The following is a 25,328-nucleotide window of genomic DNA, read 5'->3' as shown; positions in this document are numbered from 1 at the left end:
AGTTGTGGCTGTAGTCCTCACCCCCTTGCATGTTATTTTTTGGGTTGTATTTTTGAATTGTTTTGATATTGTGACAGAATCAACCAGTTTTACATATTTACTAAATAAATTAGGCTGGGAGTTAAAAGATCCTGAGAAAAGCCTCAGTGAACCACTTTCATATGGTTCATACAAAAACTGCACAGCCAGGATGTTACCAGGAATCAACCCAATTTGGAGACTGATAACTATCTTACCTCAAAATAAAAAGTAATCAACTTAAAATAAACTTGTCACCACCACCACCTTTTAAGATGCTCTCGCCAACAGCAATTCCCTGGCCAAAAATACGTTGCATTATTAGAGTAATTATTTTTATTCCCACATATTAGCTTTTAATTTTTTATGTGATCACTATGCCATTCTGTCTCTGGATGTATTCATAATTAGAATCAATTTAAATACTGTCCAGCGCCTAGAATATTTGGCCAGAAAGACATTTTTTCCATATACAGATTTTTAACGGGGCTCATACAAAAGGAATATAGACTGATATTGGATAACCATTTGTCTGAAGCGGTGTAGGGTTTCCTGCCTAAGCAGGGGGTTGGACTAGAAGACCTTCAACGTCCCTTCCAACTCTGTTACTGTATTCTATAGACTCCCTTTTGCTTTTTTAGAGCGGTGTGCAAATCCTCCCTCCTCCCTTCAAATCCGAGGCGGCATCCCTGCAAGGGGTCTTTGGTGCAACAGGGACCCCAACGGCCCCTCTTTTCTCTTTCAGGGAAGACCCAAGAGGGAGCGGGAAGCGCTGTAGGGGCCGCCCTGCCTGCCTGCCTGCCTGCCTGCCACCCACCGCCTTCGGGCGCGGAGACCCCGGGAAAGGCCGGAGCTACAATTCCGCTTTTGAATGGAGGAGGCCTCGGCTAGGCTGCTGACGTTGTCTCCGCCCATTGGACCGCCGGCGCTATGACATCACCGCTGGAGAAAGCGGCCGGGGAGGGGAGGAGAGGGGAGGTCGGACCAATTTGATTTGTTTGAGCAGTTGAGAGCCGGAGGGGAAGGCGGGCGAGCGGACGGACGGGCATAGCAGGGCATGGAGCTGTGCGAACCGAGGGGTCCCTCAGCTGTTGCGCCGGCGACCAGAGCAGCGCCGCCTCGGTCCTTCTCTGCAGGTACAGCGAGAGACGCGGGACGGGGTTGACTAACTGCCAGGCGGCATAGCCGGATTAGGCGACTAGGGGGGCGTGTGCTGGAGAAGCATGGCGAAGGCAAGTAGCCTCGCCCCGGCGGCTGGGAACGGTGGGGCTTTTCGTCCTTCGCCTCCAGAAGCAAGGAGGGGAAGGGAGAGCGAGCGGGCTGCCTCTGCGCTCGGCTGCTCCTTGGGCTTGCTGGCGGGAAGACCGGCGCGGAAGGGAAAGCTGGGTTTCTTACAAGATTCGTCCCCTTTGAACCTGGCCTCTCTCCTTCGGAGGAGGGAGATGGATGGAGGGCTAGGCTGGAGCAGAGGAGAAAGAGCGGGGTGGGAGGGGGGGTTCGGCTGCCTTCCCACCATATCTCTCCGGTCGGGAGACGGGGCGTGCAAATGGTAAAAGCCGCTCCTTCCAAATCGGCAGCGGGGCCGCTTCGCCCTCTCGCCGGGAGGGTTTGGTCAGCGTCCCCTTTTGATGCCCCCCCGCACAGTCCCAGGGAGGGAGGGAAAGGGGGGAACAGACGAGAAGGGCAAACGGACTCGCGGCGCTTTCTTTTGGATTCGGGCACTGCTGGGAAAAAGCGGCGGCTGTTCCTCTTGTGCTGAGTTCGGGTCGCTTTTGCAAAAAATATTTTTTAAAATAATAGAATAGAACAGAAAAGAATACAATTCTTTATTGGCCAAGTGTCATTGGACATACAAGGAATTTGTCTTTGGTGCATAAGCTCTCTATACATAAAAAGACAAGATACATTCGTTAAGAATCATAAGGTACAACACTCAATGATAGTCATAGGGTACAAATAAGCAATCAGGAAACAATATCACTGTCAATCGTAAGGACACAAGCCACAAAGTTACAGTCCTGCAGTCATAATTTTTTGGGGGGACTCTTCCAGGTAGCGTTGGGGGTCGTTTTGTTTCGGGGAAACGGCAGCTGTTCTATTGTTGAGACTGGGGGGGGAGAGAGACGACGACGACGACGACTACAAAAAAAAGCAATAAATCGTGTCTCTCTCTAAGATCCCGTGAATTGATGGAGCGGCTCGATTGTGGTTCACCGGCTGCGCGTTTGTGTGTGTGTGTGTGTGTGTAGCCGAGAGCCAAGTGCGAAGCTGGGGGGAAGCGTTTACGCCCTTGAAATCGATCCCTGGATTTGCCAAGGTGGAAATTCACTTGGAGAGAGGGTCGTTTGTAAAGGCCCCGCAAATGATCTCTTAATGGCCAGAGGGGGCCGGGTGGATCCCCGCGCGAAGATGGGGGTGGGGGTAAATGAAGAGCCGCTTTGCTGACGGGCGGACGCGAAGATAAGAGGGGGAGGATTCTGCCTGGTGTGGATCCAAGGAGGGGAGGGAGATTGTTCCTTCTTCCGGATGATAGCCCGATGCCTTTGGAAAAGGAGGTCAGGTTTAAAAGGAAGAAAACAGCCTCGAGGGGGAATGAACTCAAGGGGGGAGAGCTGTGGTCTGGCTCTGACATTTCCTGAGCTTTCCCCCCCCCCCTCTCCCTGTCTCCAGTAGAAACGGGTAACTGAACACTAACAGAGTTGGAAGGGACCTTGGAGGTCATCTAGTCCAACCCCCTGCTCACGCAAGAGACCTATACTACAGAGTGAGCGGCGTGAAGGATTAACTGCAGCCAAACGTTGGAAGACAGGGGTAGCGCTATCAGCCCCCTTGTAAAATCAAAAAAAAAATGTCCATGGAGTCAACTAAACGCCTATTAGACCAGCAGTTGAGAGGATGCCTCTCTTTCTCCTTTGCTTGTTGTTTGCAACTTGCACCGCAACTCCTTCCCCATCCCCCTTCGTTTATTTTCCTTTTTTAACATGCTCGGGTTGCAGCCCTCTGATTGTTTCAAGGTGCCCGGTGAACAAGGATTTCTGCCTCTCTGGTCCCCACAGTATTGAAATTCTCTTCCAATGGTATTGAAATGGCCGCTTCACAAAAGAGCTCTGAATTGGAATTCTGGACAAAAGGAACCAGGCTAGGGTTTCACTCGTCTTCCCTCTGCCTTGCTTAAATTTCAAGCAGCTTTGCCAAGTTCTCTGTGAGTGGCTCTGTTGTGCAGCTTTTTTTCGATCCATTCCTGCCAGAAACAAGGATGAACTTGTCTCCTTAACCAGAGTCTTAAAGTTTTTGAGGCTGGTTCCAAGAGGATCTTTCCTAGCTCTTAGAAATTAAGGCAGCATGCTTAGTTTGCAAGGCACCATCTATGCTGGAAAAGGGATGCTCTTTTCAGTGTGCTGACAGGGTTTGGCAGTTATTTAGACCAGTAATATCTGGATATGGTGATTTATCTGGGCTTCTTCAGGCATGCACACACATGTACAGCCCACACATGTACAGTTTTTTGTGGTCAGAGAGAATGCTGTTTAATGATTTAAATATTAAGTGGGTTGTTTGTCTCACTTTTCCAATGAACTCTATATTCTTCCTCTCTAAATAGTTGGAAGTTATGGAATGGGTAAAACTTTTTTTAATGCATAACAAGAACTTAAAACAACTGCATTATGTTTTCTCAAAGTTTTGCTGATATGTAGCCTGGGTACATTTATGCTTACGCAGAAATAAAGTCCACTGAGGTTAGTAGCATTATTCCATGGAATGTGTGCTGCTTGCTGGAACTTTGGCTGGATTGCTTCCTCAGTTTAATATCTGGAGGCTTAGTTGTTTCTTGGAAGGAACGGACCAGTTAAAGTTTTACAAAACTGCAACAAGCTTGTGAATTTTGAGAACTCTTCATGAAGGAAATTGCTTAGAGTGAGAGGAAGAACCATGACTGATTTTGGAGCCACATCTGAAAATTACCATATTTACCCAAAAGGAACAGGATCCTAAATTTAGAATGTTCCCTTTGTGAAAATGGAAGTTTGAAAAGAAAACCTCATTTGCCTTTGTTGTGTAAATTATTTTGGGAGAACAGCAATGGTATTTCCTTTAGGTAAATATTATAGCTTTGTTCTTCCTTTGCAAAACTGATGCTATTGTTTTCTAACATTTAAGAAGTTAATATTTAGTAGGACTTAATTACAACAGTTACAGTAAGGTAGCAAGAGATCCTCCTCTAAAAATCTGAATTAGCACATTCATCTGTGCTAATTCTGGCCACTCCATTTGGAATTTGTAGCTCTAATAATTGTATGAAGTAGTGGAGAATAAAGTCTTCTTCACCAACAGAGGAAACTGGTCTTTCAACTTAAGTCATTATACTTGTGAAGCTTTTTCTTTCCTCTAGCAATTTATGCTGGAAAGTGAACTTGGGTGTATAAGGCCTTTAAAGCAATTTAGATAATGGGTTTGAATCCCAACATGTTTGTGGCTAGACCTTCCAGTAGGTAATAAGAATTCAAACAAATTGTTTCAAAGAAGCTTAGCTACCCCTCAGGGTGAAAAGCAATCTTGGAGACTACCTGTGTGGCTTCTGTTCTAAGTGTTGGTTTTTGCATTGGTTACTGAAAGCAGCTGTGCAAAAATTATCTAGGTGAAAAGGGACTTTGAATGGATGTTGATACCCAATTTCTCCCTGTGAAGAGTCCTGAGGAGCAATAGATTTGTTCATCCCCTCAAAAAAGTTATATTAAGCAGAAACTGTCAATGATAGAACCAACACAACAGCGATGTGTTAGCTTACAGCAGGGGTGTCAAACTCGATTTCATTGAAGGCCACATCAGGGTTGTGTTTGATCTCAGGGGGGTGAGCATGGCGGCACCCCTGACACACTGCCAGAGAAAACAGGCTCCCAAAGCTCAGTTTTTGGCTGCGAAAGCCTCCTGCAACCCTCTGCCAATGAAAACGGAGCTCAGGAGCGCTGCCTGTGGCCCTCGCGAGGTTCTGTCGGCCTCCTGCAACCCTCTGCCAGCGAAAAGGGAGCTTGAGAGGGCCACATGTGGCCTTCCTGAGCTCCTTTTTCACTGGCAGAGGCACTGCACTCCAGTCCTTGGCTGTTTCCAGGGCAGTCCCCTGGGCCAGATCTAAGCACCCAGCGGTCCGGATCTGGCCCCAGGCCTTGACTTTGACACCCCTGACTTACCAGTAGTGGTTTCATGGATCTGTGATTTGTAAAGCTGTTTGCTTAAACCATTATAATTATATGAATTCATACCAGTGGTGGGTTGCAGGCGGTACGCTCCAGTACAGGTGCCTGCCCGGAGCACCGGGGACCGTTCCGGTATGGTGCTCCAGAGGGCCACCCTCCCGCCCAAGCTCCTTACCTTTATTTGAGCTCTTTGGTGCGTCCGCGCATGGAGCACACAGCGCCTCCACCAAACAGCTGGAGCATCACGGAGGCTTGCGGAGGCGTTGCAAGATGTAAGGATGCATGCCTGCATTGTGAGTGTGCGCTGCACACATTCATGTGGACACTGGGCCCCGTTGCAACCGTACCCATTGCAACGGGATCCAGAACCCATCACTGATTCATACAATAATATAAACCACAGCCATAGTTAGGCACTATAGCGATTAGATTCATGTAACACCATATGCCAAGGTGAATCAACTTGCACTATGATGTAGTATGATAGGTGGACTCAATATATCTTACAAACACACACACATACTTTTTGTATCTCTTTTATATGAACATAATATCGTCTTATTCCTCGGAAGAACTCAATCCTTTTGTGTCACAACTCTTTAGACTGCTGTTAAAATGTGTCCACAGATGGATATAAGCATAGCTGTGAATTGGAGGTTTCTTATTGGCTGGTTTAAACAACATGCTGTGCTAAAGTGTGGTTTGTGTGTCTTTAACTCAGTGTGGTATATAAATCCAGCCAGCACTGTTTATAAATCACTGTGCATGTTGTAATGTCTTGGGTGAAGCCAGTAATGGTTTGTTAAACCATTATTAAGCAAGCTATCTCTCAGTGGGCTATGAACTTGGCCTCTATCTGGTACAAGTCTTTCTAAAGTAGGAGTAAGGCAAGTGGGTGTATTCCCTTCCTTTTCAAAGCAGTAGAATCTTTTCCCTTCTCACCTTGTTTTCCAGCCCTTCTGTGTGCCTACTTGTGCTTCTTTTGATTTAAAAAAATGCTGTCTTTGATCAGGCCAACGCTTTGCTGTTAGGCATGGTATGAAAATAAATCTAATCCTGAATGAAGCTAATTTGATTTGGAAACCCTCAGCTTTGACTCCTTTCAAACAATTCCACCAAAGCCGAACTTGTCTTCAAGGCTGACTTTTATCTGGGGTTGGCTGGCCAAGCAGCCTTTTCTGCACTGGAGTTACCCTAGGAAAACTTGGTGAAGAGGGCTAAATTAAATTACTGATGTTGGTTTATTGCATGTGCATAATGAACAATGGGCAATTGCTCTCCAGGAGAGGCAGTAAATCCTGGGCTGCTCTTGATTGTTTTCAATTGAACTAGAGCTGCAGAGTCCTGCTATAGTAATTTTTAGTGCCCTGGGGGGGTTGGTCACTTCAAATAGCTCTGCTGACAGCAGCACTTTGCTGAGTAACACATTCTGTAGTTCATTACTGGTGTAATATCAGAATTATCTGAATTGTTATCAAAAGTCAACAACCCCCTTAGCTGCTTGCTCTGTCCAAGCAAATGTTGCCGTCCTACTGGTATTGACTCAAGAAGTTGTGACTGAGGCTCCTTAGTTCCTGTCAAAGCCTGCCCTGAGCCAGTTTTGGCTTCAATATAGAGAAACTAATTCTCTGCAAGGAAGTTCTGATGATTCTCTATGCCTGGGACCAAATCTTGCACTGGGATAGATGTATTCTGAGTGCTTTTTCAGCTCTCAGTCTAACATATAGCCCAGGGATTTTCCAGTGATCTCCCACCCAAACCTGCTGAGGTTTCTTGAGATCACCCAAGGCCACTAAGGTGCTGCCACCCACTTTGTCCTGTTCTGGAGCAGATACAACCATGGTGGAACAAAAACATGCAAACTGCTTTTGCATCTTTGCAAGAAACAAAACCCTGCATAGACATATCCATAAGGAAGTTGAAATCAACTTTGAAACATTAGAAGTTTTCCTTTTCTGGACTACAATGTAGAGGTTTGTGTTTAGGTGGAATAGATAACAGCAGATTCATTCATTCTACCGACTACTGAATTCTAGTATAGATAGATAAAATGTAAGGTTCATATGCTGATAAATTTGCAGGATTAACATCGTTTATGGATTCTGTACTTGGATATTATAGTGTTGACTGCAAGCACACTTAACCGGTATGTGAATTTGTGTACTAGTTATTGGGTTAAGGACAGTTAGGTTTTGTAATTAGATAGTGATGGAGAAAAAAGTGCATCTTTCAATTTTTTAAGGCTAAAATTTTGTTCTGGTTTGAATAAACTCAAGGTTGCTGCACTAGATGATTTGAAAAAATTATTTTATAAAAAGAAAACATTTGGGAGAGCATGAATGGAAGAACTGGCATTTTAGGATTACAGCTTCTATAAGCCCCAGCCAACATGAACAGTGTTAGGTGAATTTTTTAACTCCATACCATCTATAAGGCTTCCTTCCTAAATGGAAATTTACACCTTGAAGGTATTTTATTGTACTCTTGGTGTATAACAATCGAAATATTTTAAAACTGCCTGGATGGAGAAGCCAGTAATAAATGCAACCAAGTCTTGCATTGTGGTGAGGTTTAATTGAATTTTGACTCTTCATCCTCAATAAAGGGAAATCACTTTTCTCAGGAACTTTCAAAGTGGAACTAGTCTTCCTCGTGTCAATAGAGGTAGAACTTAATTAAAACAGTTTCAATATAATTAAAACATCTGTAACCGATGAATTGGATCATGGTTCTGCTGAACTGTGACAAGAGATGGCTAGTTTTGCTGCAGAGAAAGGGATCGTTTTAACTTTCACTGCTTGGCAGCTTTTCCGCTTACCCATTAGCCCATCAGGGATCTCAAGTGTTTTGTTTGCAGAGCTTGTCTCTTTGAAATTCTAGCCTCTATTAGTACTTGGTGCAGCTCTTGCTGCCTATCGTGAAGAGGATATTTCACACCTATTCTGGTCCTCTGGTCTTTTCTGTCTTCGGAAGAGGATTCCTGAGGGACAAGTTAGTTTAAATTTAGTGTTGGAAGATGGGTGTAACTAGTCCAGGTATTTTTTTTCCAACTAGTCCAGCAAGAATTCTAATCAAAGAGTAGGTTTCATGATCTGGGCCTTAACCTACAAATTAAAGAAATATTGGACTTTGAAAAAAGAAGAAAGTACGGTACTAAAATCTCTATCAATAGAAAAAGAGTCATTCACTCATTTAGAACCAAGCTAGATATTAACAACCCTGCCACGAGCTAAAAGCTACTCCTGTTTAAATTATGAGTGCCAAAGAGAAAAGGGAGGCCTATTATAAGAATATTCTGGAATTGGCAGCATATGTTAAAGGAGTCAAGGGGAAGGACATCGTTATCGGCTGTTTTTAGAGGACTGTTTGAAGGGCTGTGACCAAATAAGGTTTAATCTGTGTTCTGCTAACTGATCAAAGCTCAGCTCTAATAACCTTTTCGTCCCACAGAGTGCTGCCTTGTGATCCAACATGTTCCTCCCAGGCTCTTCTGGGCCCAATTCCACTGCTAGTCATGCATTCACTTGCTGAATTACAGCAAATATGTAGCAAAGTTAATTTCTGATGGAAAAAGTCTGGCCTAAAAGGAGGTAAACCCATCCCTAAGCTGGTTTACTTAAACAGCAAAGATTAGACAGATATGCTTTCTTGTGAATAGAATGAGCCACATGTACCTATTATTGAAAATCTACTTCTATTGATAGGTTTATTTATATTTTTTATACATAACTCAAAGCGGTGAGCATACCTAATAGTCCTTCCTCCTGTTTCTCTACAGCAATCACCCTGTGAAATGGGTTGGGCTGAAAGAGAGTGACTTGTCCAAGATCAGCCATCTGGCTTTCATGCCTAAAGCAGGACTAGAACTCACAGGCTCCTGGTTTTTAGGTGAGCACTATGGGAGGGGATGAGATTAATAGTCCCATTGCTGTTTACTTGCCATTACACATTGCTCCTGGGGAGGAAAGCTATGGCAAATCTAGAGAGCATATTAAAAAGCAGAGACATCACCCTGCCAACAAAAGTGTGTATAGTCAAGGTTATGGTTTTCCCAGTCGCAATGTATGGCTGTGAAAGTTGGACCAGAAGGAAGGCTGAGCTCCAAAGAATTGAACAATGGTGCTAGAGAAGACTCCTGCAAGTCTTCTCAGTCCTAGAGGAGATCAACCCTGACTGCTCTTTAGAAGGTCAGATCCTGAAGATGAAACTCCAATACTTTGGCCACCTAATGAGAAGGAAGGACTCACTGGAGAAGAGCCTAATGCTGGCAAAGATTGAGGGCAAAAGAAGAAGGGGACGACAGAGAATGAGGTGGCTGGATTGAGTCACCCAAGTAGTTGGCGTGAGCTTAAATGGACTCCAGAGAATGGTAGAGGACAGGAAGGCCTGGAGGAACATTGTCCATGGGGTCGCAATGGGTCGGACATAACTTCACAATTAGCAACAACACACATCTGCTTACCTTTGTGTGCGTGTGGACCCAGTCTGCATCATTTCCCAGGAGTCAAAGAGGAGAAGCTGCGTACAGGTTAACATTCCTCCTTGCAGGTCAGTAGGAAACAGCTGTCAGGAAGATGCAGGAATCGTAGTGAGCCCCTCAACTGAGATACTGAGTAGTGGCTTCCTGATGACATGGTGCTCATTGTGGTGCAGATGTAGTTTTGTGCTCCCCTCCTGGTGCGAGGAAACAGAAGAACTAATACCGGGTGTAGTCATCCTAACTAAGAATTCTCTTCATTCTGAGAAAGTTTAAAGTACCTGGGCTTCTTATGCCCTTCATTTATATGGATAAACCCAGAGGTTTTGCTGCTCTTCTCTTCCAGGATCCCTTTATTCTGTAGAGAATGTGGTTTCCTGCAAAGACACATCTTAGTGCACTGAATATGAATTGGTTGGTCGTGACTGGGAGAATAATGCTGCAGTTTTCATGAATGTGAATATATAGCCTAATGAAGGTGATAAGGTTTTATTCCAGTGCTAGTTCCTCAGTTAGTTTTAAATAGGACTGTCTGCCAAAGGTAGAGCCACATTTTGTATGCAAGGTGAGTACGCCCAGCCTCAGGCCCCCAACATGACACTATAATGTAGGAATGTTTTGTGGCCAAATGTGACCGTTGCCAGGATTCCCGGATAGCTTGTTCATTGCCATGGCTCAGATGTTTATTTTGGCTACAAGTGGGGCCTTTGTTTGCAATGAGCACTTTAGTGTCTAAACATGGCTCCTCCAAAAGCGGCTTGATAGTACACTAAAAGAATAGTATATTAAGAGTGAAGATGGAATAAAGAAAATGCGGTTTCAATGTAATTGAAAAAGTGAGGGTGTGAAGTATTCCGGTTCCCATAGAACAGTGGTTCTCAACCTTCCCAATGCCGCGACCCCTTAATACAGTTCCTCATGTTGTGGTGACCCCCAACCATAAAATTGGTATCTCGGTTCCTAAGACCATCGAAAATATGTGTTGTGTCTGTGAAAGGGTCGTTTGACCCCCCAAAGGGGTCCCGACCCACAGGTTGAGAACCGCTGCCATAGAATATATCTGATATGATCACTGATGAAAGATAAACAAAATTCATATTAGAATGTCTGCCGCACAATATAAGGATCGTCTTAAGTTTCTGTAAGGTGATTCCTCTGAAAGCAATGTTTGCTAATCCTTTTGGATTGTTTGGGCACATCTCATACTTGAGTCCTCTCTAGACATTTGAACAAATCAAATTGTACCCCGTGCGCATGATGTAATTGATCTATTGAAATTATTTCAAATGGCTTGGCCTTCAAGGAAGCTTTTCCCCATGTTTAGGATGGTACTAGACAACACGTGACAAATTGGTTCATAGTTTCAGAGATATTTTCTTGCCAGATTCCTCAATGCCTTCAACAAGGGCAGAGTACTTGAAAAATTCAGGGGGATAATTCAGAAATGTATCTGCCTTGAAAGTGGCATGTTGAACTGGGCAGCACAGTCAAACATTGCTGAGAGTTAGCCTGTTTGAAATACCTTAGTTAAAAAAAAATAGCCCTATGATGCATCACTTTTGCTCAGTTAAAAGTGCCTGACATAACAGGTTAATTAATATACAGATGACAAATGAAGGCAAATATACGTGTTACAGGATAGTGTTACAGGATCCAATTTGGCTCAGTCACCAAAACCAGGGATTTGTCTTCCAAGCTTTCGGACTCGTGTTGGAACCCATCTTCAGGAAACTTTTGAGAGCGGAGAGAAATTCCCTTAAGGTAGGCTCCAGCATGAGTCCGAAAGCTCAGAAGATAAAATCTCTGGTCCAGGTGAGCAACCCAGATTAAATCCTGCAGTAGATAGATTTCCGAAGATTCATTTTCTGTCTAGCTCTCCTCCAAGTAACAGCATGCTTATCATAGGATTCTGGTCATCATACCTCAAAAAGGCATTGTGTGTAATGAAGAAGGAGGAGATTTTAAAAATAGTCAAGGGTTTGGGTGGAAAAAGTAATAGTGCTTGAGGTTTTTGTTAGTTATTAAGTAATTAATTATAAATAAATGCAAGTTGTAGGGAAACTGGACAGAAAGTTGCTTTATTTTTCATTATACTATAATCCAGGGTCATGCATGAAGTTGGTGGGTAAGTGATTTAAGACAAACAAAAGGAAACACGTCCTATGCTGTATCGTTATGCTGTGGATATACTGTCAAAGGTACAGTGAGGGTCACCAACTTTGAAAAAGGACTGAACAAGTTTTCCAGTGCCACATTTGGATTGCATATGAGAGAGGGAGGGAGAGAGAGAAAACAGCTGCCTCCCAAAGTCAATGGCCAGAGGAAAGCAGCTGGAGAGTGTTTTCTCATGATCACATCCTTGTGTCCTTCCAGAGGCATTTTGGTTGCCACTGTGGGAAACAGGATATTGAGCTCAAAGGGCCTCTGATAACTCTGGTGGTGTACTTCAGTTCCCAAGTTAATTTTTATGCAGTAGCATAAAAGGTCCATATTTTAAGCTGTTTTCACTCATACGTGGACCATGTTTTTCAATCCAAGCTTCTGTAAAATAAAACAGCATATTTCAAACGATCTGCAGCCATCTTCATGGTGCAGATAGGCTATACAGGTTGTTCTCGACTTACAACAGTTTGTTTAGTGACAACAAAGTTACAACAGTACTGAAAAAAGTGACTTATGACCATTTTTCATACTTATGATGGATGCACCCCCCCACACAATCATGTGATCAAAATTCAGATGCTTGCAGTGTCCCAGGGTCATGTGATCCCATTTTGTGACCTCCTAACAAGCAAAGTCAATGGGGAAGCCAGATTCACTTAACAATGCATTACTAACTTAAGAACTGCAGTGATTCACTTAGTAACAGTGGCAAGAAAGGTCATAAAATGGGGCAAAATTTCACAATACCAGCATTGCCTTTCTTAAGGCTCTCAGATCATAGCCTTTTTCTATCTCACTCCTTTCTTCCATCAAGATATGTGTGCTGGGTGAATATTCAAATGCAATCAAGGCTTATTTTCCCTTTCTGGGAGAGATTACAGGGCTAGCTAGCATAATTTTTGCTTTGATTAACTAATTAGATCCTCTGTGTGGTTGATCTAGTTTGAGCCATATCTTCATGACAGTTCAGATGTTTCAAAAACAGGTGTTGGAAAGGCTTGCCCTAAAAACCAATAGGAAGCCCTGAGTGCCAAAGAAGAAAATCAGGTCTCTGGGATTCTGGAAATGGATCTTTAAAAAACGAACATAAAGAGATGGAAAAGTATAGTAAACTCTTGTTAAATGAGCTAAAACCTCACTTGCTTTCTTTTGTCTGTCTTTGTGCCTTTGAGTGTCTTCTTGATTTCTGATGACTACCTGGATAGGTCCCTGCAGTTTCCCTGGCAGGATTTCAGAGATGGCTTAAAATTGCTTGCATCCTCGGGCTGAAAGAGGGTGACTGGCCCAAGGATACTGAACTGGCTTTGTGCTTAAGGAGAGACTAGAACTCACGATCTCCCAGTTTCTAGCCTGGTGTGCCTCAAACACTGTACCAAACAGACTCTCCTGCTTTCCACTACAATGACTTTAAAATATTCTTGTGATCATTGTATCACGGTTATCAAAAGCATCATGCAAGTATTATGCATGCATGTATCCTGCTTGTTTTTCCCCCATCATAATCTACAAGTCACATGGGTTCCCAAAAGTTGTTATACGTAAATTACTATCTTACTATCAAGAATAGCAGAATGTTTTAAGCCATTTACTAATCAGTTACAGCCACCTTAAAAATGGTATCACTTATACAGTGGAGCACCAAAGCTGGTAAAACACACTATTATGATTTACCTTAATATGAATCAGAAAGGTTTTTTGGTCTCAGTTATACCAATATACCTACTCAGTTATACCTACTTATTGATTGGTGATAAAACCCTTATTGGAAAGACATGGGCTCATCGCCTTGAAGCAATATTCTTAATTTGGATAACAACCCTGAGCATTCTCCTTCTCCTCTATGTAGTCTAGTCTTCCCCAACCTGCCTCTTTCCAGATGTTCTGGACCACAACTCTCAGAATCATCCGTGCCTGTCTGAGGATTTGGGGATTCGTAGTCCAAGACATCTGGCGAGGGTTGGGTTGGGGAAGGCTAACATAGCAAATGCCTCGGCTACTTCTGAACCGATGCATATGTGCTGCATGATCCAGTGATTTGACTTGCTCTATATCTAGATTTATGTCGCTGGGAGATTCTGCTTTGAAGAATCACCTGAGGTTGAATTGGGAAATGCTGCCTCAGCAGAAGGCCCTAGACAGTCTGTCCTTTCTATAGCTGCTGCCAGCTCACTCTTAAAGGGCAGATAATATTGGTGGGTGTGAATACGCTGGATCCATCCCAACCTGATATGTATGCATATTCTTTGCCTTTATTGACTTTTAATGGGTAAGAGCGAAGCTACTGCAGGCCATTAAAAAGCTCCATTTGGCTTCTCCTGAGTTCATGTCTAAGAAAGCAATCAATTCTGAGAAATGTCTTCCAATCTTGCATATAAGAGGCTGCACCCACTATTACTCCCTGCTTCTCCGCATTGGAAAATCTCGATTACGTCATGCCTTTAGCTGGCCAGCAGAAAGATCTGCAGTGAAAACCAAATGACAGTGATAACAATGGCTTGCCAGCTTTATATGATGAGAGCCGGTTGGCTGGAGTTGTCTCTAATTAAGGAGAATCAGGATAGATAATAGAAAGAAGCAAATACAGATAGTCCTTGACTTATGACCACAGTTGGGACCAGAATTTCCATCACTGAGCTTTGGGGTCAAAAAGCCCGACATATGACCACATGCTTAGTGTCGGCACTCCCCATTGACGCAAAAATTGTGGGTGGTTAAGGAAAGACACACCCCAAACATGGTCATTCTGGCTTGGTCCTTCCCAGCTCAAGTAAGGTAAGGAGCTCCCTCTGCTTCAGCTCACCGTATCCACTTCCCTCTCTCTCCCATCTCTGCCCTTTTGGCTGTCCTGCACCTTGCCTTGCAGGACAGCAAGTAGCCTCAGAACTGTGTGGCTCTGGGGCTGCTTGTCACATTGCAACTCAAGCCGTCTTGGCATGCTGGGGCTGCCTGGAAGCCGTCCCATCTGCATGGGAGAAAGACCCAGCTGTGCCAGGAAACCCCTGCCAGCCCATCCCAGTCCTGGCCATAGTACCCTCGCCACCCTGCACTCTGAGGCCCCTGCTGCCCTGCCCATCCCAACTGACCTCTGTCTTCTTGCTGCTATTGTTGAAGAGGTGTGCCGCTTTGCAAAACAGCTGTTAGCGCACGAGGCCATCTGCCCGGTCTCATTGGGAAACCTTGGGAAGAAAGCCTCACGCAGCCAGCAGCTGCTTCCCAGAAGGGCCAGGCCAGGCATGCTTGGCCAGCAGCAGGAGAAAGAAGATGGCAGAGGTCAGCTAGGGGATCAGGGGCTGCGAATGCAGAGGGTGAAGAGGGCATAGATAGGGTGAGATAGGCAGGTGGGGAGTTGAGGTTGTAAGTACAGCACCACTGTAACTATAAACAGTCACGAAAGAATGGTCATAAGTGGAGGACTACCTATACCGATGACAGTCGATCCTTCTTCCAAAATTGACCAGAGATTGACAGCTGTTGGGGAAGAAGAAAAGGTTGTTGTGTTCTTTTAGACTACTCCTGCCTAGTGACTACTTAGTCCAAAATCCATATGGAGTAGCAGGGTTCCAGCTGTATTTTTGGGCGATGTCAGAATTTCTATTACAGAAAGCCAGGAAATATATGCAAAAGCACCACTGACCAGATAAGTCAACACCTGTGTCCTAGTTAACTTGCGCCAACCCTCCTTCTTTAAGAAGGCCACATAATAGATATGGACTAGGATTACAGTTCCTTGGAGGCCAGAATTCCTTACACCTTCACAGCACAGCTTCTCCTCCAATAAGTTAAGATGGCATTGAACATGACAACATCGGACTGAGATTGTAAAAAATCTCATTGGTTCTCAGTATATTTTTTGTTGTAGCATCCCAGCATGCCTTGTGCTTTCACTGCTTTGTTAACCGGAACAAAAATGCCATTGTTAAAGCATGAATAGTGGAAATTGTTCAGCTAGGTCAAGCAAAGGAGCATCCCCCTCCCTCCCCCAATGGCTCATCTAATGCTGCCCAATGATGTGTGATCAAGCATGGGCAATAGATCAGAGGCTAATCAAAGTGCTTTAGAGACATGATGGGAACAAGAATAAGTTGAAAAATGTCTCCTAAATATTAGAAGGCATTTTTCATAGCAAGACCGGGGGTACAGCTAAAACCAAAAATCTGGTTCCTTAGTTTAGTAAATTCCATGACGGGGAACTTGAATCCTTCCACTGTATGGTCTTAAGCCAATTTCGTTGTATTTAAGTACAATGACAATAAAGATTATACTTAATGAAGAGTATTATGACCTCAGCTATATATATTTTGTTGTGTGGAGACTGTCAGGGATTTGCGTCAGTAACGTTAAGTTCTGGAACTTCCAAACACTAAGCAAACAACACACACTAGGACGTTCCATGTTTAAATGTTGCTTGCTTTGCATGATTTATTCTGACTGGCACAAAAGGACAGTTCTTTCTCAATCTCTGTTCCCCAATGACAGGGGAAACCTGTCCCATTGCCAGGCCTAATTTCTGAGGCCGTGCCAAGTATTAGACTTTTATTGAATAAGCCCAGCCCTCCTCCTATAACAGGCTTCAGAAGCTTGGTTTTTAAATGAAACAACAGCACAAAATACGTCCTGCCAGTAGGCATCTTGTGAACAGTTACATAGAATCCTATTTGCCCTGGGGAAAGTAGGCGTCACGTATGATAGCTCCTGTTGCAAAGGATGTCCATCCTAGTCTGCAACTTCTTAACAGGACTTGCTTTTCTCAGCTGAGAAGAAAACTTTTAAAACTGCATTCCAACCTTTCTGGACTTGTAAATTTGCTTTCATGCCTATTCTGTTTTGCATTTCTCTTCTCCCATAGTCACAGAAGGTGGCAAGTAAACTTGGTTGATCTTGGAAAAATTAAATACCATTGGTTAGATCTAGCTAATATTTAGATGAACGGCTGGACTGGGATTTTTTTTTAAAAAAATCTTAAACGAAAGCAATGATGGAACTGATTTACATGTGTTACTATTGTTAAGGTGGTTGCATGTTGTAAGATGTTAAGTTCTACTCAAGACACTTTACTTTTAACCTTCCCCCTTCTATTTTCTTCCGTTTATGTCCGTTTCACTGCAGTTTTCTTAGCAAGAGTTTTCAGACTGCCTCTTTCCTTGGGCCGAGAAAAAGTAACTGGCCCAAAGTCAGCCAGCTGGCTTTATATCCAAAGCATAGGATTAGAACTCACGGTCTCCTAGTTTCTAGCCTAATGCCTTAGTCCTTGCACCAAGTTGGCTCTTACCCTAAGGCATGGCTGGCTGGGGAATTCTGGGAGTTGAAGTCCACAAGTCTTAAAGTTCCCAAGCTTGGACACCCCTGCCCTAAGGCAATGCAAATTTTAAATGGTTTTGTGATTTTTAATGGAAATGAAAACGTGTTTTGATTTCCACTTTTCCCCACTGGCATACCTTTTAATTAGTCTCAGACAGGGGTGGTTTGCTAATGTTTTTACTACTGGTTCGGGCACACTCCTGCATGTGCGTGACACCTCTGCACATGCGCAGAAGCGGGTGGGCGGAGCCTACCACTGCTACTATTGGTTCGGGCGATCCGGGCCAAACCGGCAGCAACCCACCTCTAATCTCACCATAAAAGCAAGATTCTGAAGCTGGCCCATCACAGTGACCATTACCATGTGACTGAACGAGTGACTTTAAATGGTCAATCTTTTTGCTCTCAAGCTTTATTAAGGAGATAGAAACCTCTGAACAGTTCAGAGTAGTTAGCAGGTTCCAGGGTGCCATTGCATGCTGTTCATTGCTGCTCCTAAAGTAGTAAGGCAGGACATGTTCAGGTAGTACACACATGGCCAACTTGATGAAATGACAACCACAGGCAGGCTAAATCACTTGGGAGGGAACGGCAGTATATCTGCCTCGGATGTGGGATGTTCACCTATTGTGTGTGTCACTTTCAGAATAGCATACCTGATCAAAACAAGGATTAAACAGGGTTTACTTCTAACAGGGAGGTTAGAAGTGACTAATATGACTCATCTTACTTGTAATTCTGACACCATTTGGCTAACCTGTTTCAGGCATTCTTTCAGGACTGAAAAAAGATGTGATTTGGATGTACTACTTCCTGCAGTTTTTTCATTGACTTTGCTTGTCAGAAGCTGGCTGTGAAAGTTGCAAATGGTGATCAGAAGAACAAGTATGTGGAGATGCTGCCCAGATCCGCTACAGAAAAGGCATCTTCCTAAGTCCCACTAGATAGCAATATTTAATCTGGGAAGAAGGATCTGTGGAATGTATTTTTGAACAAACTGGTAACATTGCTATTAATAAGCACAATGGAAGATAATGTTCAATCTTTGGTTAAATTTATTGCTGGATATTGGTTTCAGGCACTGATTATTTGACTTATTAAGGAGGGTGCTTTATACAATTATTTGCTGTACTTCATTCTCCCTGCCTTCTGAAATGAGGAAGCTAGAAGAGTGGCATAATGTTGTTCACAAATCCACTTAGCTTATGGATTGACTTTTGTTTTTATTTGCTCACTTATGTTTAAGTCACGGTTCCCTTTTCAAATTAATTTAATCCCCAAATGCTAAGATGCATCAGACCATTATTATCTGTTTATGGTTGTTACCATTAAAAAAAACACACCATAGGATTGTTTCTTGTCAGTTGGACTGCCCATAATTGATGCCCTGCAAAAACGTCTTCAGTGGAACTGGAGATACTTGCTACAAGTGGAGTGACGGTTTGATCCACTATAGCTTACTACTAACCAATGGAATTGGACTGAGGGCTAGGATAATTTCTCCACCAACTGCTGTATATATGCTTTTTCTTGTTTGATGCAAGTCTGTATTTGCTGGAAGTAGCATTTCTATTCTGGACATTGCTGTTCTAGTGGAAAGCTATCTTTTAAAAAAGATAGAAAGACTGGTTAAATCAATGGAAAGAGTACTTTTTTTAAAATGACACAATTTTAAATATTAAAGCAATTTTAAGAAGTTAGTATGTAGAATAAATCAAAGCTTTCCAGGCAGTCTCAAGCCATTCTAAAAGAGTTTACATAATAAAAGACTAGGAGCACCACTAGGCGTGGTATGTGGCGGAAATATTACTCACCATAAATGATGACATTGGTATTATCCAATAGGAGCCCCTCACTGATACACATCTGTTGTAAGGTCAGGCCTATTAAAATATCTGTAAAACCGGTTTACCCACAGAGCAAGGCAGAAGCAAAATGTCTGAAGAACAGTATTTTGAATTTAACTATTTATGACTAAAGGTACCGGCAAAATAGTTGATCTCAGCAGCAGCCAAATCTTTTTGAATAAGATTGCCTTTTGGACAGAAAAATTGGAGAAACAGTCTGTGAGACAAACTTACAATTTCAGGGGAAATTAGGTACCAAAAATGGAGAGTTTCACAAATGAATGAGCAGACGTGTGCATTAGAGAGAGAAGAAGAGGAAAGCGTGTTTTAAGGATTCTTCAGTTCCCTTGTGAGCATAAACCTCAGCGCTCCTTTCATGGACCTGGTGGGCATTTAAATATGTATTTGCTCTCAGATTGCTTTGCAGCATGCAAATCCTATAAATTAGAAAGGAGCAGATTTATACAAAGGGAGGGGGTGGCGAATTAGTGCTTAATGCCCATGTTGAATCATGATTACATACAGAGTCTTCACTGCCACTGATACCTTAAGCCAGCGATGGCAAACCTTTTTTGGCTCGTGTGCCACAAGTGGGGGGAGCGCGGGGGGGTCGTGTGCGGGCGTGCCGCACCCATAATGCAATGCGCGATCCCCCAGTGCGCATGCACGTACAACGCGCCCCCCCATTTTTACATGCTTTTTTCGCCCTCCCCAGGCTCCAGAGGCTTTATAGGAGCCTGGGGAGGGCAAAAAGAGCCTCCCCCGCCCCCCCGGAGGCCCTCCGGAGGCTTCAGGGACCGTCGGAGGCTTCCCTGAAGCCTTCGGAGCACTTAAAACCACCCTCCGAGCAAACCGGAAGTGACTTCCCGGTTGCTCGGAGGGTGGTTTTAAGCGTTCCGAAGGCTTCAGGGAAGCCTCCGGACGGTCCCTGAAGCCTCCGGGGGGGGAGGTTCTTTTCGCCCTCCCCAGGCTCCTATAAAGCCTCTGGAGCCTGGGGAAGGCGAAAAATAGCTTTTAAAAAGGTGAACTCAGCTGGCCAGCGCGCACATGCGTGCTGGCCAGCTGACAGGGCAGCGCCTCGCGTGCCCTGACAAATGGCTCCGCGTGCCACTTGTGGCACGCGTGCCATAGGTTCGCCATCACTGCCTTAAGCTATAGTACTGTAGTCTTTTCACACTGTAAAGCGCAATCACACACACACACACACCTTTTTAGGGAGGAATTTCTGAAAACAATTTATCTAACTCTAGTACAGGTAGTCCTCAAATACAACCATTCATTTACTGACTGTTCAAAGTTACAACAGCACTAAAAAAAAAGTAATTTACGACCCGTTTTTCCACACTTATGACCATTGCAGCATCCCCATGTTCATGTGATCAAAATTCGGACCCTTTGCAACTGGCATGTATTTATGATGGTTGCAGTGTCATAAACAGGGGGTCATGTGAACCCCCATTTTGCAGCGACAAGCAAACTCCATGGGGCAGCCTGATTCATTTAATTGTGTTACTAAGTTAACAACTGCAGTGGTTCAAGTAACAACTATGGGAAGAAAAATTGTAAAACAGGGCAAAATTCACTTAAATATTGTTTTCGATTGTGCTTGTAGGTTGAGGACTACCTGCCTACGGGAGAGAGAACAGCGGCCTTGCAAGAATGCTCAGCTATCAATCTTCCAAAATAGTCTTGCCACTGATAAAAGTGAACGGTTAGAGAAGCAAGAAATTGCTTTTCATATAGTTACAAAAATGAAATTGGCATTTCCTTTCTTCAACGGTGTTGTAACATTTCTCTTTTTTTAAAGTTTTAGGCTTGGAATATTAGAAGGCCAAAAGAAGTTTGAGGACTTCCTGAGGGACTACAGAAATATTCTTTGATCTACGTGTAATCCAAGTTCACGCATCTCACAAAAATGCCTATATTGAAGCAGCTGGTGACAAACTCTGCTAATCCTAAACGCCGGTCTCGGGCTGATCTGACCACTGAGATGATCAGCGCTCCTCTTGGTGATTTCCGTCACACCATGCATGTGGGTCGGGCCGGGGACGCCTTTGGAGATACCTCCTTCCTCACCAGCAAAGGTGGGGAGGGAGAACAGGAAGCTCCAGAGGAGACCGGCTCTTTCTCGAAGCCTGGCTTGCTCTCACGGAGGTTCCGCAGCAGCAAGCGGTCTCATTCGGTGACACGCGGTGATCGGCGGGACATGCTGGGCTCTCTGAGGGATTCAGCGATTTTTGTGAAGAATGCAGTATCGCTACCTCAACTCACGGAGAAGGAAGCAGACAAGAGTGGCAGGAAGCAGCTACCCAAGAGCCTCTCCTCCAGCCCTGTGAAGAAAGCCCCCGAGGAGAACATCCTCGAAGAGAAGCACACAAATGGCGCTGCTGAAGTCCTCAACTCCAAGCCCCACAGTCCTAGCTTGGAAGAGCGTGCTTTTGGTGATGTGACTGATTTGCCTCTAGTCATCCCCAAGGACAGCTATGGCATGAAGCATGCCGAGTCTATCCTTTCTTTCCATATTGATCTGGGGCCTTCCATGTTAGGGGACGTCTTGAGCATTATGGATAAGGACTTGTGGGAACAAGAGGACTCTGGTTATCATGGAGCGGAGGATCTCCAAAGGGAAGTTGGCTCCACAGAGACATCAGCAGCCAGGTGGATTAGCCACGAAAGCAAACTTGTCCTGGATTCTGTGATCCAAAGCGATGGCCACCGCGTAGTCACTTACAGCCCTGGATCGGCTCGCAGCATCACCAGTCGTACGACGATAGACAGCAGTTCGGTCTCCAGCTGCGTGTCCATGGGGGAGGAACAGCGAAACCTGGCCTCTAAAGGACCCAGCCACAGCCTTCCAGGTAATGGGAGGCACAACCTTGTGAAACCGCCAGAGAAAGAGTTCTCTTTCATGGATGAGGAAGATGATGAGATAAGAGTGTAAAAAAAAAAGCTGTATACTCCCTTTGAGTTGATGGAGAAAATACAATTGAATCTGGAATAACCAGCACTATACGAAGAGGGGGGAAAAGTGTTTAATGCTTTTGCCAGCCTTCTTAGGCTGCAGATTTCATCATGATTATTTTCTTAAGCTGCTGGAAAGGTTCCCTCCCCCCCATTTGGGGTTATCGCAAGGGTCAAGCTGGAGATCACATTCAAATGTTGTTCTGTATATTTAAAATAATGGATTCCTATGTTCATAGGGTTGCCTAAAGTAGGTTGCTTGAATATATTTGGGGGGGGGGGAATGTTTTCAGGCACAAATCTGACATATTCAAACTTCTTTTGAAAAGGGTAGCTCTTGGTTAACTTATCTACTTGCTTGTTTAAAGCAATAGAGAGCTGAATATTAGGACAAAGCTCAAAAGCACTAGTTTCTCTATTAATGCGTAAATATATATTTGTTTTCCTTTACTTTTATATTAGTGCTTGTAAGATTTTTTTTTTTTTTTTGGTATTTCCAAGGAGAATTCCTTTCTGGACCTTGCAGTACTTTGCAGAAAGGGGGAAAATATGAGTTTGAAATAACCAGATCTTTCAAATCTACATATTTGGATGCTAAACAATTTTCTCCTTGTGGGCAGACCTCTGGAAGTATTTATGACTTTTGAATATCTCATTATATTTCTTTTTTTAAAAAAAATCATATGGCAGAACATTTTGGAAAACAGATTGAGAAGAACTACACCTCTTATGTCTGCCATCTACAGCAGGACCTTCTCTTAGTTCTTGAGGGAACCAGAGATGGAATTTAGGGTGACCATGCGGCTCTTTCTAGGAAAGCAGTCTTGGGAGATGCACAAAGCTGCTGAGAGAAGAATATCCAACGAGGTTGGTCGGCCTGCCTACCCCATTACTTATTAACTTATTTTCCCCTTCAGGATTTTCCTTTGGGTAAGCAAGACGGGATGTCCTAAGAACCATGTGTTTCATTAGGTTAACCCACAGGATATGGGGACAAGAGAGAGACAATTGGGGGGATGCTACTGACTTGCATGTCTTCAGATGTAAATGTAAGTCCCCCAAGTAACCTAACCAGATAGGTCTTTGTTCTTTCTTAGTTTTTATTTCTTTAGAATGTATCAGCAGAGCTGACCGAAGCACAAAAGACTTAGCATTTGTCCTTCCAGGAACAATGGAGGAAGGGCAGTGCTGAGCTCCTTCCCTTTGAAACTGTCTTCAGTTTAACTACCTTCCCAGCATCTTTAGGAGGTGCTCCTAACATTCCTGTCTCAAAGATGGATTTTATTTAGGGCTGGTGGGTGGGGGTATTTTTCTTTGTGACTTTCTTGTGTATGTACATGGTATTTGTTCCATGCATCTGATGGAGGATTTAAAAAAAAAACAAAACAAAAAACCAGAAATGTTTGTTTTCAAATGCAAGGAAATTAAACTATAGTGAGGAAAACTATTGTTTTAAATGTGGATATATTTTTTTTGGTGTGCGCTTGGGGGTAAAGGATTGAAAGGAGACAGCAATCCCATGATTCAATATTCTCATTATATAAAGTTGGCTAGTTAAAAACACCAGAATGGTGTAAGAGTTAAAGTGCAGTGGTACATTTTTCTAATCTTGCATCTTTGTTGCGGAAAAATAAGAATTTCTACAACCTTACCAGAGACAGGTTTCACATAATTTACCACGGGTTCGCCGCACATTGAAAATGTGCGGGTGTGCCTTCAGCACATGTGCATGTCCGGCACATGCGCTTTGCTTGCACATGTGGCTTGTACGCATGTGAGCGGCTTAGAAAATGTGGTTAAATAGGACGGCATAGCGCCCGGGTGGACAGGGGCGGGCCCATCCGCATGTCACCACTGCCTGCCCCTGTCCGCCCGAACCAGTACGAACCAGCTGAATAACACCACTGAACCTTATCCTTTCCATAATTTTTTAACCAGATTATTTAAATAGAACTGGCCAAGTGGGCTAGGACTGAGAGGAACTAGAGGTTAAACAAAATCTGGACGGCCATCCCTGTTCTCTGATGTTAGCTATTTTTTCTTGTCATATCCTCTTTACCTTGTTTACTTCATTCTGGCTGTAGTTGTCTACCAGCTTGATCAGAATCTTTGCTGTTGAAGATAACACCCTGGGGCAACAAAAGCTTTGCTTCATTGTGTCACTTACATGTAATTTGGCCTCGTGCTCATATCCTGCCTCCATTCTGCAATAGTTCACGGAAGTATGATTTCTGCTATTTGTCTGAAGTTGCAATCTATAAAACATTTGAACCTCACAGCAAGTTACTGTAACGTAATGGTAGACCATAAACTACACCTCTTCCAAAGCTTCAAGGTATAAACAAGCAACAACCCTCTCCAACCCTCCCCACACACACATTTGAACTGATAATGTTACCTAGTTGGGTAATGAAACATCTGCAAATAAGCAAGCTTAGAGAACACCAAGACCTCCATAGTTCAACCTTGAATTCTTGTATTGAGACCAACAGAATTTCAATACTCAGCTTGGTGAGCCACAATTTTGCCTGCCTGCCATGATTCAAGACCACAGTAAACTGAAACATGAGATAATAGCATTCTTTTCGGGGACAGCAACATTTTATTGCTTGCAAGTTGTTCTCTTTTTCCCTTTGTTCTATAAGCTGCTCAAAAAAATCCTCCTCCTCCTAACTACAGAGTCATCGAAAGAATGACAGCTCCTCTTCTCCACTAAATGGTATCAACACGGACTTATTCTTTATATTAAAACATATGTTTTGTGTATACCAGCAGATGGCAGTGGTTTATAAAATAGTATCTCACCTACCTGCAGCTGTTTCTACTCCAGCCTTGACCGTAACTGCCTGAGGTGTAATCCTCCAATTCTTGTACAACCTGCCTTAATCTATAAAGCCTCTCACAGTGCTCAAGGCACAACACAACAGGAATGTGGGAGGTCCTGACTGACCCTGCCTTCTGTCCTCTAGGGAAAGTCAAACCTGATCTCTGTGTTCCTCCTGACACTTGAGTGACAACATGATGATGTCATGGCAAGGCTAATAAGAGTTGGGTTTGGCTTGTCTCAGGCTTTCCTTGTGATGTGTTGGTTTACAATGGCCGAAAATCTTTATGCAAACAAGTTTTGAATCGTTTCTAACCAAGTATAAGGCAAATGACAGGGAAAGAGAATGGCCTATATCTGTTTATGTGTAAATGTAGCCTAGGAGTGATAATGGACTGATTTGTAAAGAGAAATGTCAAATGATATCAAGGCTCTACTGTATCTCCACTCTTCCAGCGTGCCAGAGTCAGCTCCCTGTTGTGTAAGCAAATACATAAGCAGACAATGCAGGATCTATCTGATGCCTAATCCTCATCACAACAGAAATG

General features: G+C 43.7%; 1 protein-coding gene across 2 annotated transcripts; it reads left to right on the top strand.

Moving 5' to 3' along the window:
* The first annotated feature begins 1,020 nt into the window (after positions 1 to 1,020).
* On the top strand, positions 1,021 to 23,403 carry CDC42EP4 (CDC42 effector protein 4). Of its 2 annotated transcripts, XM_081938781.1 has the most exons (3): positions 1,035 to 1,154; positions 20,608 to 20,706; positions 20,803 to 23,403. In XM_081938781.1, exon 3 carries the CDS (start codon positions 20,911 to 20,913, stop codon positions 21,934 to 21,936), a length of 1,026 nt encoding a protein of 341 aa, XP_081794907.1. In that variant the 5' UTR covers positions 1,035 to 1,154; positions 20,608 to 20,706; positions 20,803 to 20,910; the 3' UTR covers positions 21,937 to 23,403. The 2 variants fall into 2 exon arrangements, with proteins under 2 accessions (XP_081794906.1, XP_081794907.1); XM_081938780.1 differs by lacking the exon at positions 20,608 to 20,706 and having other exon boundaries at positions 1,021 to 1,154.
* The last annotated feature ends 1,925 nt before the right edge of the window (positions 23,404 to 25,328 follow it).

Source organism: Natrix helvetica (assembly GCF_964273705.1).
Source record: "Natrix helvetica genome assembly, chromosome: 1".
Lineage (NCBI taxonomy): Eukaryota > Metazoa > Chordata > Lepidosauria > Squamata > Natricidae > Natrix > Natrix helvetica.
This window is presented reverse-complemented; position numbering and strand designations above follow the sequence as displayed.